We start from the raw sequence: 18,042 nt of genomic DNA on the forward strand, positions 1-18,042 counted from the left end.
ATTTTAAACTATTAGGAGCAATTTAGATTATCTTGAAATCAAAGTTTGGAGAGAGCATGTATTATTTTTCTTATGAAATCTATTTTCTTATGATTGTTTTTAAGTTGTTAAATAAATTAAGGATAAAAGATTAGTACTTGAGAGGCTAATATGAAGGCTCATCTTGGCCAATTGATAAGAGTTTGTTGGTCTTAGCTAGCTATACCCGACCTGTGCATGTACATCTGGTTCATGGTTCCCCCACATACATACATAGATTTTCTAAATGAAAATTACATCAAGTGTACACATAGGGCATCAATTATTATTAGGGCTGTCAAAATTGGGTCACGAGTCGAGTTCAGGTCCAACCCCGAACTGACCTGACATTGTTTGAAAATGGGTCGGTTTTTTGGACCCAAACCCGACCCTCTTCGTGTTCGAGTCAACCCAAGTCAACCCGAACCCAACCCGTATATGTGAAGGAGTCAAACTCAAAGGAGGCGTTACAACATTTTGATTAGAAGCAATGACGGGTTGTTCTCTTGCTGTGAAGGAGTCGCATGTTATTCATCGTGTTCGACTTCGCTCCTTGGACGAGGATGATGTTCCCATCCGGTCAAATCAAAAGTTACAACATTTTGATCGGAAGCAATGACGAGAGTTCACTTGTTGTGAAAGGAGTCGCCTCACCGGCAACTTCGTTGTTGTAATGCTGTTCAACTTCGTTCCTTGCCTGCTTGCCACCTTGGACAACTCACGACGTTCACTTTCGGTCAGATCGGAAGTTACATTGTTACAACATTTTGAACGAAAGCAACAACAGAAGTTCGCTCGCTAGCTATTCGACTTCGCTCCTTGGACGTCATTCCCTTAAGTTCAGATCTGAAGATACAACATTTTGATCGAAAGTAATGACGGGACGGGAGTTCACTCGCTTGATATTTGACTTCACTCCTCGCACGACGTCCCCTTCAATTTGGATCTGAAGTTACAACATTTTGAATACGAAGCAATGACAGGAGTTCATTGGCTATGAAGGTCTCAAATTCTCCATTTCGTGTGCTTCTACGGCCAAATCCCGTAAGTAAGCCCCTGCTACAGTATTCCGGATCAAAATCAGGGTCATTTTCGGGTTTTCGGGTAAACCCGAACCCGACCTGAAATTTGAAACCGTCAAAAATTAGGACCCGAACCCGTCCCATTTTATGTTCAGGTTGACCTGAACCTGAAATTTTCGTGTCGGATTCAAGTTGGGTTTTCATGTCATGTCAAATATTGACACCCCTAATTATTACCTACATATTTCCTATGAATTTTGTTCAGCCTAGCACAACATTGTGCTAATACACAAAACAACACAGATAAGAAGAAAATACCTCTAGCATAATGTGCATAATTATAGCCAAGAGGGGCATTAAATCATTATTGTAACACTTAGCTAGGGCTGTCAAAATCGGATTATAGGTTGGATTTGGATCGAACCCAAAACTGACCCAACCTGAACCTGACTCGTTTTTGCAAACGGGTCTAAGTATTTCAACCCAGACTCGACCCACATAAGTTACCGAGTTGACCCGACCCATTTCTCAAACGAGTTAATCCTAACTCATAATTTTCGGATCGAGTTCAAGTCGTATTTTCAGATCATGTCAAATATTGACACCCCTACACTTAGCTAAGTGAATATATATAAAAAAAACCTATCATATCTACATCATAATCCTAGGATGCTTAAGGACATGCTTATACATACAATGTCTAATGTTAACTATTTAATTCAAGTTTGTTGTTTCAATTAAAATGGCTTCCAGATTAAGTATAAAGAGTATCAGAGACTGACGTACAATTATGTTTTAATTTGACCTGTAAAGAAGAATTTGATTGTATACTAGCTTATGACATGAAATAGTTAAGAAATAAAACAGATTTCTATTGTGAAAGTTTAATGGAATCATAAATTAGAAATAGAACCTAAATAGGAAAAAGTGTTTGAGATGAGGCAGCTTTGTCCAGATATAGTTGATGGGTGATCAGATATGTTGGAATGTCGAGGACGGCATTATTTCGAAGGTAGAATATTGCAATACTTACAGGTTCACTCTTGTTGTTTAATGGAATCATTAGAGAACTTTTTCTTTTGTAACATCATCTTTTTGTGTTTTGTGATGAATGATATCATTTTTGTAAAAACAATTTGGATTTTTGTAATCAATTATAACAATTTTGTATAAAAAAAGGGTATCAAATTCTATATGATCTATCTTTTATTAATTATTCACTCTTGCTATTTAGTTGTTTAACTTCTATTATGATCTTTATATTTATATTAATATAATAAATAATAAAATATATAAAAAAAAAATATAAGTTTACATACACCCTAATATCCAAAATGCTCTCACATTTAACTGTTAGGATTAATTTGACATTTGAGTTATTATGAAAGCCAGAACTGAATTGAACATTTATAAATAGACAGTGGACTATTTTGAGCTTTTACTCGTTTAATATCTACTTTTAATTTGTTCAATTTTGTTCATTGGCTACTCAAATATGATCCAAAATAATCTCTCTATTCGATTATCTTGAATCAAATTCAAACAATCATGAGATTAATTTGGATTGAAATTGAGAAATCAAGGAACAAAATTAGACTTATTAGATAATCCGGGATTAAAACAACCACTTATAAATCGTCTAGAATCATTTAGATTTTTTTTTTTTTTGCTCAAATTAATAAGTTATGCAAGACAATTATTCATAAACAACAGAACAATTCTTTAGTAACAATAAGATAGATCAAATTGTCAAATAGTAAAAAAAGTTATAATGTTTACAGAACCATCTTGTAATTTATATAGAAATGTATTGTAGTTTATGCAGATTGTCTTGTTTATGAATAATTGTAGGAATAATTGCACACTCCTGATATAATTGTTTTCTAACACAGGCCCTTCGATATTAATAAATTTGTGCACAAAATCATTCTAAAGCTTCATTTGGAATGGCTTTCTTACTGCTTCTTAAAGCTGCTTTTTAGTATTTTTTTTTTTTGTATTAGAAAGCTGCTTTAAAAAGAAGTAAGAAAGTAGTTCCAAACAAAACCTAAATGGCATACTAGTATAGCACTACTGCAAATTCTTGTGAACTATCAAATGGCACATACCTGTAATCAAATTAGCCCAAGCATCTGTTATTTTCAGTCATTTGGCTCTGTCAAGAATGGATGCCATAGTAGAGTTTCCTAAATCAGCTACAAACTCCTCATTATCCTGCATAAAACAAGATTTGTCACAGTAAATATTTTCTGAAGAAAATAAAATTTTCCTAGTAGAAGAACTTATACTTGATGTTCTACTATTAATCTCTTTTTAAGCACTAAAAAATTGCAATTCTTGAAACAATTGATATTAGATAGGTAAGTGGCTCATCTTCTTTATAAGTCTAGGGTTCCTAATGCAAATTTATTATGATATGCAAAAAAATATGCAACAAGAACACTATTTCATAACTCACAAACTTTTAAAGGATTCGTTTGGGATAGCTTTCATACTGTTTTCTAAAATAATTTTCTAGTATAAAAAATTTTGTACTAAAAAGTTGCTAACGCAATAAGAAAGCAGTCTCAAACGAAATCATAGTCTTCTTAAGATTACTTGGTACTTTCAATAAAATTAAAAAAGAAGGAAATCAATTCAAATGAAACTACAATGATCTTCTACTATAAAAAGAAAATTGACTTTTAGAGTCAAGAAAATCGCATAATAAGTTAAAATCCTTAAACTTGTTGAAATTCAAGTTGAATAAAATCAATTACAAGATTAATCTAATAGTTAAATTTATAGTAAGGATTAAAAGGAAAGAATTTATTAAAAGTAGATGTCACACTTGTGCATGGAGAGAATATTTCCCAGAAATCTTCAAATCTCTCATTTGGTCGAGGATTTGATACTCAGGAGTACATACAATTAATAGAACATCCAACTAAACTTTAACTCAAGGAGCTCCAATCATCAAGTTGTGTTCATGATAAATCCAATATATTTAATCACAATGTCTATGTAATTTCCTATATGCAATAGAAATAGAGATAAATCAGCTTTCAAATGGCACCCGCATGACAAATCGCAGCCTTGTTAGATAAGCCATGCTGCAAGAACAAGTGAAGATCACAGAAAGATCGCAACAAAAGGCTGCCCAATGTAGGTACACATGCAACCAAAATTAAATGGCATACACTACAGTTGAATCCTTACAAAGGTCCATACAACAACAACAACATCAAGCCTGGATCCCACTACTTGGGGTTCGCTACATAAATCCTTTTTCTCCATTGTGTCCTATTAAGGATCAAATTCCATTTGAATCTAATAAAGAAATATCATTTCTAATATTTCCTAACCAAATCTTTTTAAGTCTACCTCTACATTTCTAAACATAAATCAAATCTAATATATCTACTCTCCTAACCAGGTCATCTAAAGGCCTCTGTTTTATGTGACCAAACCATCTAAGGCAATTTTCTCTAATCTGATCTTCCACTAGAGCTACTCCAATCTTTTCATGTATATATGCTTGTTTCGTATCTTGTCTCTAAAATAAAGGAACTCAACCACCTGAGCATCCTCGTCACTAAGAAAAAGAATATATTTTATGACAATATACCATGTGAACCAATTATAAACTAAACTCCAGCTTTTTAGGGAAGAATCTGTTCTCATAAAAAGGAAGAGACAGAGACTAGTGATAAACGTCTTCCTAAAATGCCGATTAATTCTGAATGAATAAACAGTGTGGTATATTCAACTGTCACCTTGAGCCTAAAGCACAAAATAACTAATTAAAAATAGGTATTTGATTGCATCACCTTCTCAAACCCTAAGAATTTCAGTTGACAGCAAAAATAATTGCTGATATCAAGCAACTTGTAATTTCCACTTATTGGCAATGCCCACACCCTTGAAAGGACCTTTATATACTATTTATGTGCGGGCTTTTGGAAAAAAATAAAAGCTAAACAAGAATGTCTGCTCAGCTTCACTGCAATAATGTTCCAAGAGAAAACTTGGCTGAAAAAGACTATCCATTATCCAATCATATAAGCCAAATAGTATCTCATGCCTTCCCACCTCAATGCATTCATAATGCACAATTTCTACCTCTTCCATCAATGTTGCTAAACTATCATATATCTCCCCAGATTGAGGGTGAGATATATCTTCAGCATTAAATGAATGCAGCTTCTTATTAACCTCAATCCAACTCCAACCAGGCACTTTAGTCACTCTTCTATCCCTCATTTCCCTTTGTATCATAGCCCTTCCATCCCAATACCCAAAACCAGCATACATATTGGAGAGAATAACATAAGTAGAATGAACCGTTGGCTCCGATTCTAGCAAACTCTTAGCAATATGGCTAGCCAAATCCATATTTCCATATATTCTACATGCACCCAAGAGAGTCATCCAAACCATGGAATTTGGTTCAAAGGGCATTGATTCAGTAAGATATTTAGCTTCTGTAAGATTTCCAGCTCTACCAAATAGATCAACTCCACATGCATAGTGCTCTATTCGCAATGGAATCCCATAGGTTGGCTGAATAGATTTTAAAATTTTGGAGCCTTCTTTGACTAAACCACTGTGACTGCATGTAGAGAGAAGGCCTACAAATGTTATATGATCTGCTTTTACACCAAGTTGTTGCATTTTATGGAAGAGATCCAGAGCAATCTCACCTAGTCCATGTTGTGCGTACCCAAAAATTATTGAATTCCAAGTCATTGAGCTATCTTTACAACTCTCATCAAAAGACTTTTTGGCATCAACAATGATCCCACATTTAGAATACAAGTATATCAATGAACTAGATACAAAGTCATTTGAACTGAAACCTGATTTCAGGACTAGACCATGAACTTGCTGATCGAACAGAAGGACTGCCAAATCTGAGCAAGAACGAAGAGTAGCAGAGAATGCATAGTGATCAATCCTAACACTTACAGCTTGCATGTGGCAGAAGAACTTCAATGCATCCTCACTAAACCCATTTTGTGAGAATCCAGTTAATATAGAATTCCATGAAATAGCATCTCTGAACTCAATTGAATTGAAGCACTTCACTGCATCCTCTACATTACAAACGTCATTGGGCCTGATGTACATACCTATGAGAGCATTAGAAACTGAGGGTGTCCCTTCCATACCACATTTAACAACTAATGCATGTAATATCTTTCCTTGGCTGATCTGTCCACACTCAAAGCAAGCACTTATCACACTAGTAAAAGTATAGATATCAAAGGCAATCCCAATATCTTGCATTCTCATAAACAGCTTAACTGCATCTCCCATGAAGCCATGGTCAGCATAAGCCACAAGCATAGAATTCCAAGTTACCAAGTCTCTAATGCCCACCATGTCCTCAAATACCTTCTCAGAGTCTATAATAGACTGACATTCAGAGTAAGCTGTGATAGCTGCGTTGTACACAATGGCATCAACCACCGAACCAAACTTAATTATCGTAGCATGCACTTGAACCATCACCTTGCAACATGAACGATCATTAAGCAAAGGTAACAAGCTAGCAAATGAAGATTCATCAGGTTTCAAACCTTCCCTCTCCATCTGACAAAAGAGCAAATAGGCAGTACTGGCATCACCTTCTTTTAGCATAACATGATATAATGGTATTCCATGAGACAGTATTAGGTTCGGCTATCGACTTGAATGCCAAATGAGCATCACTTAAGCTACCACACTTAGCATACATGTCTACTAGTGCAGTTCCTGAGAATACATTTCGATCAAGGCCTATTTTCACGACAAAAGAATGCAGCTGGTTCCCTATAACCAATTGAAAGGTGCAAGAAACTGACTTGAGAACACTTTTAAGAGTGTACTGATTGCAGAATAACCTCTTCTGAAGCATCTTTCCAAAGAGAATGCAGGCATGCTCATAGTTTCCTCTAAGCACATTACATACAATGAGAGAGTTCCAAGATACAGTATCTCTTTGAGGAATTTCGTCAAACAGTTTTTGTGCATCATCAAGTTCACTCCACCTGCAATAATCAGCTAAAATGTTGTTCCAAGTATATGAATCTGTGAACTTCCCAGACTTTATCAAAAAGCCATGTGTTCTGAAGGCGGAGACCAAATTAGGAGTATTTCTGCCCCTCGAGGAAGAATAATATCTGGTTTGGGAAGGATTGGATAGCAACAAGTGTTTCAATGGCATTATTTGTTAGAGACATCAACGAGTTAAGTGATTTAAAAAATAGAAAGTAAGGTAGAGATAGAAAGCACTGTTTCTTCAAGGTTCTCTTCTGCGATATCTCCATGGGTCTCATTTCAACAATATAAAATTACAGGAAAACAACAGTAAAATCGATTGAAGATCAAAGCAAACAAGAAAAAGGAATCTAGCGTTATCCTTACAAGAGGTAATGGAAGGAAAACAAAGGGGGGGATATTAAAATGTGTTTATTTGAAGAAATTATTATTTGCGAAGTCCAGACAAGTTTTTACATACTGTATTCATGTTTATGTATCACGATTTTATTAGAGTCCGAACTCCACAAATAGTAATTTCTCATTTATTTGACAAAAGATGGGAATGTAACTCTCAACGAAATCAAGCATCTAAACAACTTGAACTTTGATCGAAATCTGACCTCACCTTTCAAGAGTTCCTTTGGACAATGGTCTAAGCAAGAAGTTATTACATGCAGAGTCTGGACAACGTCTATCTCTTGTACAATGTATACAATTTGTACATAGTCTGTGTATAAATTATACACAGGTTGTGTACATGTTAACGTGACCTATTCTGATTGGAGTCCAAATGTAAGCTACGCCAAGACTCCACACATAATAATTTCTTTGTCTAAGCCAACCAAGGAGCTCGCTCTAAACAATACAAATCAAAGATAGTTTTTTGGGCAGACATATGATCAGTGATAGCTATCTTACTCATTAGCTCTCTCGTCAAAGCTATCATCCCTTTATTCAAGCTCAATTAAAGGAAAGCTCTCATCTAGGGCTTCCTATTAGCCCTAGCAATGCCTACCATAATATCTTCCCTCAGTTACCTCAATTCACTTGCATGTTCTCTCGTGGTGATCCAAGACTCAACACAGGTTTTCGCAACTCCAAATCAGTCTCACACTGCAAAGTTCGTCGAACTCCATGTCAGCTCGCAGACACACTATTTATCTTGAAACTCACCCTCTATCTCACTCACCCAATGCATACTCAGTACTATCTCATTCATGCATAGACAAATCTTTCATCCCAGCTCTAGCGCTAGTGAAGGAACAACTATTGCATCGTTAAGTGACATCACTTAATTATTAAAAAGAAAAAAATTGGTTAAAATTTATTTTTATTTTTGAGCTTTCAGTGATGTTATTAATAAATGGAGGTAATTATATATTAATTTTATAAATATAAATAACATATGTGTTATCCTATTTTGATTATTAAGCTTTTAGTGATGTTATTTTTTTTTTGAGCTTCTAATACGGTTGTATTAATTATAATTAATTTGTTGAGTTTAATTATAATTAACTCTAGTTAATAATTAATATTAATAAAATGCTCTCCTTCACTCTCTTTTCTCGGCGTTCGTGTCGAACCGGACTTCCTCTTCTCCCTCTCGCGCGCTGCTTCGGTCTCTTGTCGCCGTTCGACTTTGTTCGCTCAACGACTTTCCCTTCCTACCAGTTCGGAAGTTACGACACTTCCGATCGGAAGCATCGAGCAGGAGTTCGCTGGATGCTAAGGGTAACTTTCTCCCTTGCGACGCTTCTCTGACTCCTCCTTAGCCGCCCGACTCCGCACCTTCTGCGACTCTCCCTTCCATTCGGACCGAAAGTCACGACATTTTAATCGAAGCAACAACGGGAGTTCTTGCCGTGAAGGTAACTCTCTCCCTCAGGCGCGCTTCTCGACCAAATCTTATAAATTTGCCGAGAAGAGATGAGGAGAGGAGAGGGATTTTATTTTATTTAATAATAAAAATAATATTATTAATTAGTTTTAATTATAAATTAAAGGCAATTAGTTAAATTAATTATAGTTAATTATATTAATCATAATTAATATTTAATCATGATTAATTAAGGTTAATCATGTTTAGATAATATTAATTATTAATGAATTAATTGTATATTAATTTTAATTAATTAAAATTAAATTATAATTAACTCTAAGTTAGTTAATAATAATAATAATAATAATAATAATAATAAATGCCCCTCTTTCTCTCTCAATCCGACGCCGACGAAAGCTAAGGTATAACTCCTAAACCCTAAAACTCCGAGAACTCGTTTCATCGCATACGTCGAGACAAAACGACCACCTATACACAAGGGCCTCATTTGTAATCAACTGCAAATACTAGTGGATTCATTCAAACTAGGCCAAGCCTCGTGATTTTTCCCCCTTTTCAGGGGTTTTCACGTAAAAACTCTGGTGCCTCTTATGAATGTTACACTCTCTCTCTTCTCTGATTGTGTGCTGGATCTTCATACAATGTTAAGACGTTAAACTATATATATCTACCGCCTCGAATACTCCAGGACGCAACAACTAAAAAAATATTATGAGAAATTGAGAGTTTGCTTTAAAATTTTAATTTTCATTATATAAAAATTAAAGGGGTATTTATATGCTTACCAAACAGTTAAAAAAAATGAAGGGTTTTGTTTTGCAACAATCACAATAAAAAAGAAATCTCAACCAAAAAACAAATATTTCACTATAATATGATTATTTTCAAACGGTAAAACATTTAATTTTTTTAAAAATTAAATATTAACCGAATGAATAAAAAAATTAAAAAATGTGGACAAAAAGGTGGCCGGCTAGCCATGTCCTCTTATCGTCCGCTTCATGGTCCACCTGGGTAGGAGGAGATGGCTGATGGCTGACGAGTTTTATCTAATAAAAAAAAAAAAATCTTTTTTTTAATTTAAATTAATTATGTATTTCTCTGAAAAATCACTTTTTTTTTACAAAGGCAGGCAGGTTACTTCAAATATTTACATTTTCTCCGTTCAATCCACTGCAAAGCTGCCTTCTTTGGAGGAAGCCTCGAGATAATCCGACAATGGCGCTTGCTAAGCTCTGCGGCAGCTCCAATGGCTCCGACCTCCTCGGAGCTCCATCTTGAGCTTGCCTGCCTGCTCCCCGAATCGAGATCTCGCTAACCATATTCCAAAGCTTGGACCTTGGGGCGTCAGGTCGTCTCTACCGATAAATTTCTAGGGTTCAGTGGTGGGTTCTCATCAGTTAAGATTTTCTCGCGGAGATCAGGTTTCTTACCATTTCAAGCCATTTCTCATGAATCTGTACTTGAATGCAGGTAGATCACAGCTATTCGCATAGTACTTTTGTCTTCGAAACCAGGGAATTGTCTTTCGCCATTCTCCAATTTACTCCTCGCAGGTTCATACGTTATCCAATTATAGTTTCTTTAAACGGTTAAATTTGTCATTTTTCGCTCTGTTCTTTGAGCTTTTCTCATTGCATTTACGTAAAAGATCTAGGCATTTTCCTCTCTTGATGTGGTTGATCTGTTTCTCTATTCTTACGTGGTGGAATTTGAGATTTTCTGTGAAAGAGACTGTTTTTGGTCATAAGTTCCTATTGATTTGTATTGTTTAGAGCGAGCTCCTTGGTTGGCTTAGATAAAGAAATTATTATGTGTGGAGTCTAGACGTAGCTTACATTTGGACTCCAATCAGAATAGGTCACGTCAACATGTACACAACCTGTGTATAATTTATATACAGACTATGTACAAATTGTATACATTGTACAAGAGATAGACTGTCCGGACTCTGCATGTAATAATTTCTTGCTTAGACCACTGTCCAAAGGAACTCTTGAAGGGTGAGGTCAGATTTCGATCAAAGTTCAAGTTGTTTAGATGCTTGATTTCGTTGAGAGTTACATTCCCATCTTTTGTCAAATAAATGAGAAATTACTATTTGCGGAGTCCGGACTCTAATAAAATCGTGATACATAAACTTCAATACAGTATGTAAAAACTTGTCTGGACTTCGCAAGTAATAATTTCTTCAAATAAACACATTTTAATATCCCCCCTTCGTTTTCCTTCCATCATCTCTTGTAAGGATAACGCTCGATTCCTTTTTCTTGTTTGCTTTGATCTTCAATCGATTTTACTGTTGTTTTCCTGTAATTTTAGATTGTTGAAATGAGACCCATGGAGATATCGCAGAAGAGAACCTTGAAGAAACAGTGCTTTCTATCTCTACCTTACTTTCTATTTATTAAATCACTTAGCTCGTAGATGTCTCTACCAAATAATGCCATTGAAACACTTGTTGCTATCCAATCCTTCCCAAACCAGATATTATTCTTCCTCGAGGGGCAGAAATACTCCTAATTTGGTCTCCGCCTTCAGAACGCATGGCTTTTTGATAAAATCTCGGAAGTTCACAGATACATATACTTGGAACAACGTTTTAGCTGATTATTGCAGGTGGAGTGAACTTGATGACGCACAAAAACTGTTTGACGAAATTCCTCAAAGAGATATTGTATCTTGGAACTCTCTCATTGCAGGTTATGTGCTTAGGGGAAGCTATGAGCATGCCTGCCTTCTCTTTGGAAAGATGCTTCATAAGAGGTTATTCTGCAATCAGTACACTCTTGGAAGTGTTCTCAAGTCAGTTTCTTGCTCCTTTCAATTGGTTATAGGGAACCAGCTGCATTCTTTTGTCGTGAAAACAGGCCTTGATCGAAATGTATTCTCAGGAAGTGCACTGGTAGACATGTATGCTAAGTGTGGTAGCTTAAGTGATGCTCATTTGGCATTCAAGTCGATAGCCGAGCCTAATACTGTCTCATGGAATACCATTATATCAGGCTATGCTAAAGAAGGTGATGCCAGTACTGCTTATTTGCTCTTTTGTCAGATGGAGAGGGAAGGTTTGAAACCTGATGAATCTTCATTTGCTAGCTTGTTACCTTTGCTTAATGATCGTTCATGTTACAAGGTGATGGTTCAAGTGCATGCTAAGATAATTAAGTTTGGTTGGGTGGTTGATGCCATTGTGTACAATGCAGCTATCACAGCTTACTCTGAATGTCAGTCTATTATAGACTCAAAGAAGGTATTTGAGGACATGGTGGGCATTAGAGACTTGGTAACTTGGAATTCTATGCTTGCGGCTTATGCTGACCATGGCTTCATGGGAGATGCAGTTAAGCTGTTTATGAGAATGCAAGATATTGGGATTGCCTTTGATATCTATACTTTTACTAGTGTGATAAGTGCTTGCTTTGAGTGTGGACAGATCAGCCAAGGAAGGATATTACATGCATTAGTTGTTAAAAGTGGTATGGAAGGGGCACCCTCAATTTCTAATGCTCTCATAGGTATGTACATCAGGTCCAATGACATTTGTAATGTGGAGGATGCAGTGAAGTGCTTCAATTCAATTGAGTTCAGAGATGCTGTTTCATGGAATTCTATATTAACTGGATTCTCACAAAATGGGTTCAGTGAGGATGCATTGAAGTTCTTTTGCCACATGCAAGCTGTAAGTGTTAGGATTGATCACTATGCATTCTCCGCTACTCTTCGTTCTTGCTCAGATTTGGCAGTCCTTCAGTTCGGTCAGCAAGTTCATGGTCTAGTCCTGAAATCAGGTTTCGGTTCAAATGACTTTGTATCTAGTTCATTGATATACTTGTATTCTAAATGTGGGATCATTGTTGATGCCAAAAAGTCTTTTGATGAGAGTTGTAAAGATAGCTCAGTGATTTGGAATTCAATAATTTTTGGGTACGCGCAACATGGACTAGGTGAGATTGCTCTAGATCTCTTCCATAAAATGCAAGAACTTGGTGTAAAAGCAGATCACATAACATTTGTAGGCCTTCTCTCTGCATGCAGTCATAGTGGTTTAGTCAAAGAAGGCTCCAAAATTTTAAAATCTATTCAGCCAACCTATGGGATTCCATTGCGAATGGAGCACTATGCATGTGGAGTTGATCTATTTGGTAGAGCTGGAAATCTTACAGAAGCTAAAGATCTTATTGAATCAATGCCCTTTGAACCAGATTCCATGGTTTGGATGACTCTCTTGGGTGCATGTAGAATACATGGAAATATGGATTTGGCTAGCCATATTGCTAAGAGTTTGCTAGAATCGGAGCCAACGGTTCATTCTACTTATGTTATTCTCTCCAATATGTATGCTGGTTTTGGGTATTGGGATGGAAGGGCTATGATACAAAGGGCAATGAGAGATAGAGGAGTGACTAAAGTGCCTGGTTGGAGTTGGATTGAGGTTAATAAGAAGCTGCATTCATTTAATGCTGAAGATAGATCTCACCCTCAATCTGGGGAGATATATGATAGTTTAGCAACATTGATGGAAGAGGTAGAAATTGTGCATTATGAATGCATTGAGGTGGGAAGGCATGAGATACTATTTGGCTGATATGATTGGATAATGGATAGTCTTTTTTAGCCAAGTTTTCTCTTGGAACATTATTGCAGTGAAGCTGAGCAGACATTCTTGTTTAGCTTTTATTTTTTTCCAAAAGCCTGCACATGAATAGTATATAAAGGTCCTTTCAAGGGCTTGGGCGTTGCCAATAAGTGGAAATTACAAGTTGCTTGATATCAACAATTATTTTTGCTGTCAACTAAAATTCTTAGGGTTTGAGAATGTGATGCAATAAAATAGGTTCCTTAGGGCCTTGCCCCCCCCTCAATTTTTTTTTTTTTAAATTGGAGAGTAAAAATTTTTTTTTGCTCCTCCTAAAAAGTTACTTTTGCCCCCCTTAAAAATTTATTTTGTCCTAACTTGCACTAAAATATCTATATATTTATTTACATTTAGTTCTAATTTTTTTTTTCATGCTTTTCATGACAGTTTAATTACACTTTTTTTCTTTTTTTTTTCTTGCTTAAATTCTTTTAAAATTTTTTTTCGTAATATATAGATATATAATATTATTTTTTTAATATTTAATTATTTGCATGCTGTATTTGCCCCCCTCAAAATTGAAGCTGGTTCCGCCCCTGTGGATATATGTTATCTTGCCTGATTAAATCCATTGCTTGCTGGTTCATACTTCTTTCTTGAGCCTTCGCTGGAGTTCCAATTTATTACCTTTTCCATACCATGATCTCCAACTAGGGCTTCTTCGAAATTTCCCTGCAATTTTGGCATCATGTGGAAGCAGTTCGTTAGCAAATTACAACGCAAGTCCTCGAAATCTGAGGCCACTTCAGATTCATTCTCGTCCAGCAATTCCAATGGTGGTGGTGCAAATTTTGGTAACCCAATACAAAGTTCTAGCATTGGCAATCCAGCATCCAGCAAATCTGCTGCTGCTGTGAAACGGATGACCTCTTCTGTGTTCCCCTCCAGTGTAGTGGCTGGAATTGAACCGCTTCTCTCCTTTAGAGATGTCTCCAATGCAGAAAAATCTAACCTTTTCATTAGCAAGTTGAATATTTGCTCTGTAGTCTTTGATTTCTCTGATCCAGACAAGAACTCAGCTGAGAAAGACATAAAGCGTCAGACTTTGGTAGATCTTGTGGACTATGTCCATTCTCGTCCTCGGTTCACTGAGGCCATGATTGAAGAAAGCTACAAGATGTTTGCCTCTAACCTATTTAGGGTTTTCCCACCAAATTATCGATCCAGCAGAGGGGGTGGTGAGTATGAGGAAGAAGAACCAATGTTTGATCCTGCATGGTCGCATTTGCAACTTGTCTATGAATTATTGCTTCAATTTATTGCTTCCCCATCCCTCGATGCCAAGGCGGCAAAGAAGTATGTTGATCATTACTTCATATTGAGATTGTTAGATCTGTTTGACTCTGAGGATCCAAGGGAAAGAGAGTGTTTGAAAACAATCTTACACAGAGTTTATGGAAAGTTCATGGTTCACAGGCCTTTCATTCGCAAAGCTGTTAGCAATATATTTTTCCGTTTTATCTTTGAAACGGAGCGGCATAATGGGATTGCAGAGTTGTTGGAGGTTCTTGGAAGTGTGATTAGTGGTTTTGCTTTACCTTTGAAAGAGGAACACAAGATCTTTCTTTGCAGGGCACTGCTTCCTCTTCATAAAACTAAGGCTGTAGGAATTTACATGCAACAGCTGACTTACTGTGTGACACAATTTATAGAGAAAGAGCCAAGGCTAGCAAGTACAGTTATAATGGGGTTGTTGAAGTACTGGCCCTTGACAAATAGTCAGAAGGAGGTTATGTTCTTAAGTGAGTTAGAGGAGATTTTGGAATCGACGAATGCAATTGAGTTGCAAAAGTGTATGGTACCTTTGTTTCGGAGGATTGCTTGCTGCCTTAACAGTCCCCACTTTCAGGTAAACCTTATAGATATAATGTAGAGTAATTGTTGCAATATCAATCTGCCTTATTGCTACCAATTTAATTTTACTTGTGAGAGTATCTGTGATGTATCCTTTCCATCAATGTGGAAAATATGAGTTGGAGAAGTTTTTATGCTGATCAATATTTCCTTCCTAATTATATGCTAAATTTAGAATGTGAGTTTCTTCAAAATTCATCCTCTACAATTTGTACATATCTTTTTGTCAGATTTACTATTATTTTTTTTTTATCATTTTTAAATTTTAATTTTTCTTTTGAATGGAAATTAATATTCACTGCTAGCAATCTCAACTTTCTAACATGAAGCTGCAATTATTTTATTTCTACCACCAATTTATACCATATTTCTTCCTCTGAAGAGCACTTTGTTGTTCAGAGATGGTTGAAGACACAGTATCACTAAAATCCAATTCCCATGGTGTTTGATACCTAATGTGTTATTGGCAATTGGCATTTTATGTCCTACCTCCTTGATATTACTAAACCCTTTGAGCGTTTTTTTTAAGTTTGAGCCCTGCTCATTAAGAAGTTGCATGCTTAAATCTGCACAAAAGAGTTAGCTTCCATGTTAATATATTGAAGGATGATATTATAGAAATGTAAATCCTTAATTTGTTTATTTGTATTTTTTTTTTGTTATATATGATAACATCAATTAATCTATATCCATCTTGATGTCAGTTGAGTTTTCTGATGTTCGCTAAAATTATGAGATCTGTAACTTAACTACTGACTGCCAGCCATCTATTTTCTGTAGTTTTTTCATGTAAATTTGTGCTTTTAAACTTAGTTGTAACCATTCTTTAACGCAAAGATTATTGTTTTTCAGTTGGTTAATTCTTGGAAGCTATGATGTGGGGTATTTGCTGTTTTATACTGTCTTCTACTCATTGCAATCTTTCCATTCCTGTCCCTTAATGTGAAATTACCAGAGTTTGCCTCTTGACCTCTTGACTGACCTAACATTATTTTCTTTTCATGATCATTCTTGCTAGTTTGAGATTTGCAAGTCCAATCGTTGATACTATAGATATAGCTCTCAAACAATTTAAGAAGAGTGAGTGTCCATCAACTGGATTGCAAATATTATTATGGAAAGAGAACTTTTACTGTTTAACTGGAAAATTTAAAAATATTGAAGCTCGGTTGTTGGTACAAACATCCTGAACTAATATGTGTTTAATGGATGACTTAGGCTTCGTTTGGAACGGATTTTTTATTGCTCTTAAAGCAACTTTTTTGAACAAAAATTAGAATTTCTGTACTAAAAAGCTGACAGTAAGAAAGTCGTTCCAAAAGAAGCCTTAGTTTCAGATATCCAATTTGAGATCATATAAGCAAAAGTGCCTCAGGCACATGAGGTGCAGAAAAAGTTGTAAGATTAGTCTGAGCTTCTTTGTCTTGTTGCTTTTTTTAGTTTAATAGAAATTGTTTTTAGGTTGGTATCATGAATAAAAAACTGTATTCATCTCCGAAGTTAGTAATTTCTAAAAATTGAAATATAGTACTGATTTTAGATGTTTGCATGTTGGTTTGTAAGCTAAGCGTGCCTTTAATTGCTATGAAATCAGTTCGCTATCTCCCTGATCTTCCTAATTCTAAATGTTGATGAAGATACTACTTTGATAAAGTCAATCAGTTTATTCAGAAACTCCTGTTTTTTCACAGAGTAGGGAATTTTTTTTGTGCTAAAATATAGGTGGCCTTGGCACCCCAAGCCCTCTTGGCTTCCCCAACTGAAAGCAGCCTCGCATTAACGTACCTCCCAGTTTTGTTTCCCTGATTTCATACTATTCTACCAACATTTCAGGTTGCAGAGAGAGTACTGTTGTTATGGAATAACGACCATATCATGGGCATGGTAGCTCAGAACCGCCAGGTAATTGTGCCTCTCATCATTCCAGCCCTGGAGAGGAATGCTAGCAGCCACTGGAGCCAGGCAGTCTTGAACTTGACACTGAATGCCAAGAAGATGTTCTCAGAAATGGATGAGGAGCTAGTTTTAGCTTGTCAGAGGAAGCTTGAAGAAGAGGAAAGGAAGCTGCCAGCAACAGAGGAAAGGAAGAGGATGAAATGGGAACAACTGGAGAAGGCTGCTTCCACCTTCCGGCCGGTGGCTGGGAAAACTGCCGTTCTGGTAACTCCTGCCTTAGCTCCTTGAAATGTATTAGCCATTCTTATCCAGCTTCTGTAAGGATCGCTTCAATGCTATTCTTAAGCATCCAATACATAAATATATATTTTAATCTCCTCTCTTTTTTTGATCCTCTCCTTGTAGTATTATGCTTTCTTTCTGTTATTGAAATATGGAATGACAAGTTTATTCTATAGGGAGTTCCCATCATTTCTATTAAGATGATGTTAAGATATTGATATCAAGTTTTAAAAATATCTTCTGCTAAGGTGAAAAAGGAAAGGTGTAAAAGCACTCTGGCTTGTTTGGTTTTGGCAAGTGCTGTGGTATTGTTTTAACTTAGCTGTCTAAGTTAAGTCTTTTCAATGCCAATGAACATGTTCCCTTGTTTAGTCTAATAGTTTGTTTGTCAAGTACCTAGTCATTTCTAGGTTGACTGTTTAATTTATTTCTCTAGTGTTTATGTGAGAAAAATATTTGAATTAGATGATATCAATTACCTTGATAGT

At 35.9% G+C, this 18,042-nt stretch overlaps 3 protein-coding genes across 4 annotated transcripts; 2 read left to right on the forward strand and 1 right to left on the reverse strand.

Annotated features, from left to right (window-relative positions):
• Positions 1 to 4,077: 4,077 nt before the first annotated feature.
• LOC110110876 (putative pentatricopeptide repeat-containing protein At3g25970) lies at positions 4,078 to 7,237 on the reverse strand. Its single transcript, XM_028696478.1, has 3 exons — positions 6,691 to 7,237; positions 5,002 to 6,614; positions 4,078 to 4,132 (listed from the first exon to the last, which is right to left on the reverse strand). The coding sequence occupies exons 1-3, from the start codon at positions 7,225 to 7,227 to the stop codon at positions 4,078 to 4,080; spliced, it is 2,205 nt and encodes a 734-aa protein (XP_028552311.1). The 5' UTR covers positions 7,228 to 7,237.
• Positions 7,238 to 10,024: 2,787 nt separating this feature from the next.
• LOC110110871 (serine/threonine protein phosphatase 2A 57 kDa regulatory subunit B' kappa isoform) lies at positions 10,025 to 17,810 on the forward strand. 2 transcript variants are annotated; one of them, XM_020842516.2, is made up of 4 exons: positions 10,025 to 10,268; positions 10,357 to 10,439; positions 14,047 to 15,371; positions 17,210 to 17,810. In XM_020842516.2, the coding sequence occupies exons 3-4, from the start codon at positions 14,211 to 14,213 to the stop codon at positions 17,558 to 17,560; spliced, it is 1,512 nt and encodes a 503-aa protein (XP_020698175.1). In that variant the 5' UTR covers positions 10,025 to 10,268; positions 10,357 to 10,439; positions 14,047 to 14,210; the 3' UTR covers positions 17,561 to 17,810. The 2 variants fall into 2 exon arrangements, with proteins under 2 accessions (XP_020698175.1, XP_020698176.1); XM_020842517.2 differs by having other exon boundaries at positions 14,177 to 15,371.
• Positions 11,327 to 13,674, forward strand: LOC110110877 (putative pentatricopeptide repeat-containing protein At3g25970). The gene has a single exon (XM_028696479.1). It carries the CDS (start codon positions 11,327 to 11,329, stop codon positions 13,469 to 13,471), a length of 2,145 nt encoding a protein of 714 aa, XP_028552312.1. The 3' UTR covers positions 13,472 to 13,674.
• Positions 17,811 to 18,042: the final 232 nt, after the last annotated feature.

Source organism: Dendrobium catenatum, unplaced genomic scaffold, assembly GCF_001605985.2.
Source record: "Dendrobium catenatum unplaced genomic scaffold, ASM160598v2 fragScaff_scaffold_743, whole genome shotgun sequence".
In the NCBI taxonomy this organism is placed as follows: domain Eukaryota; kingdom Viridiplantae; phylum Streptophyta; class Magnoliopsida; order Asparagales; family Orchidaceae; genus Dendrobium; species Dendrobium catenatum.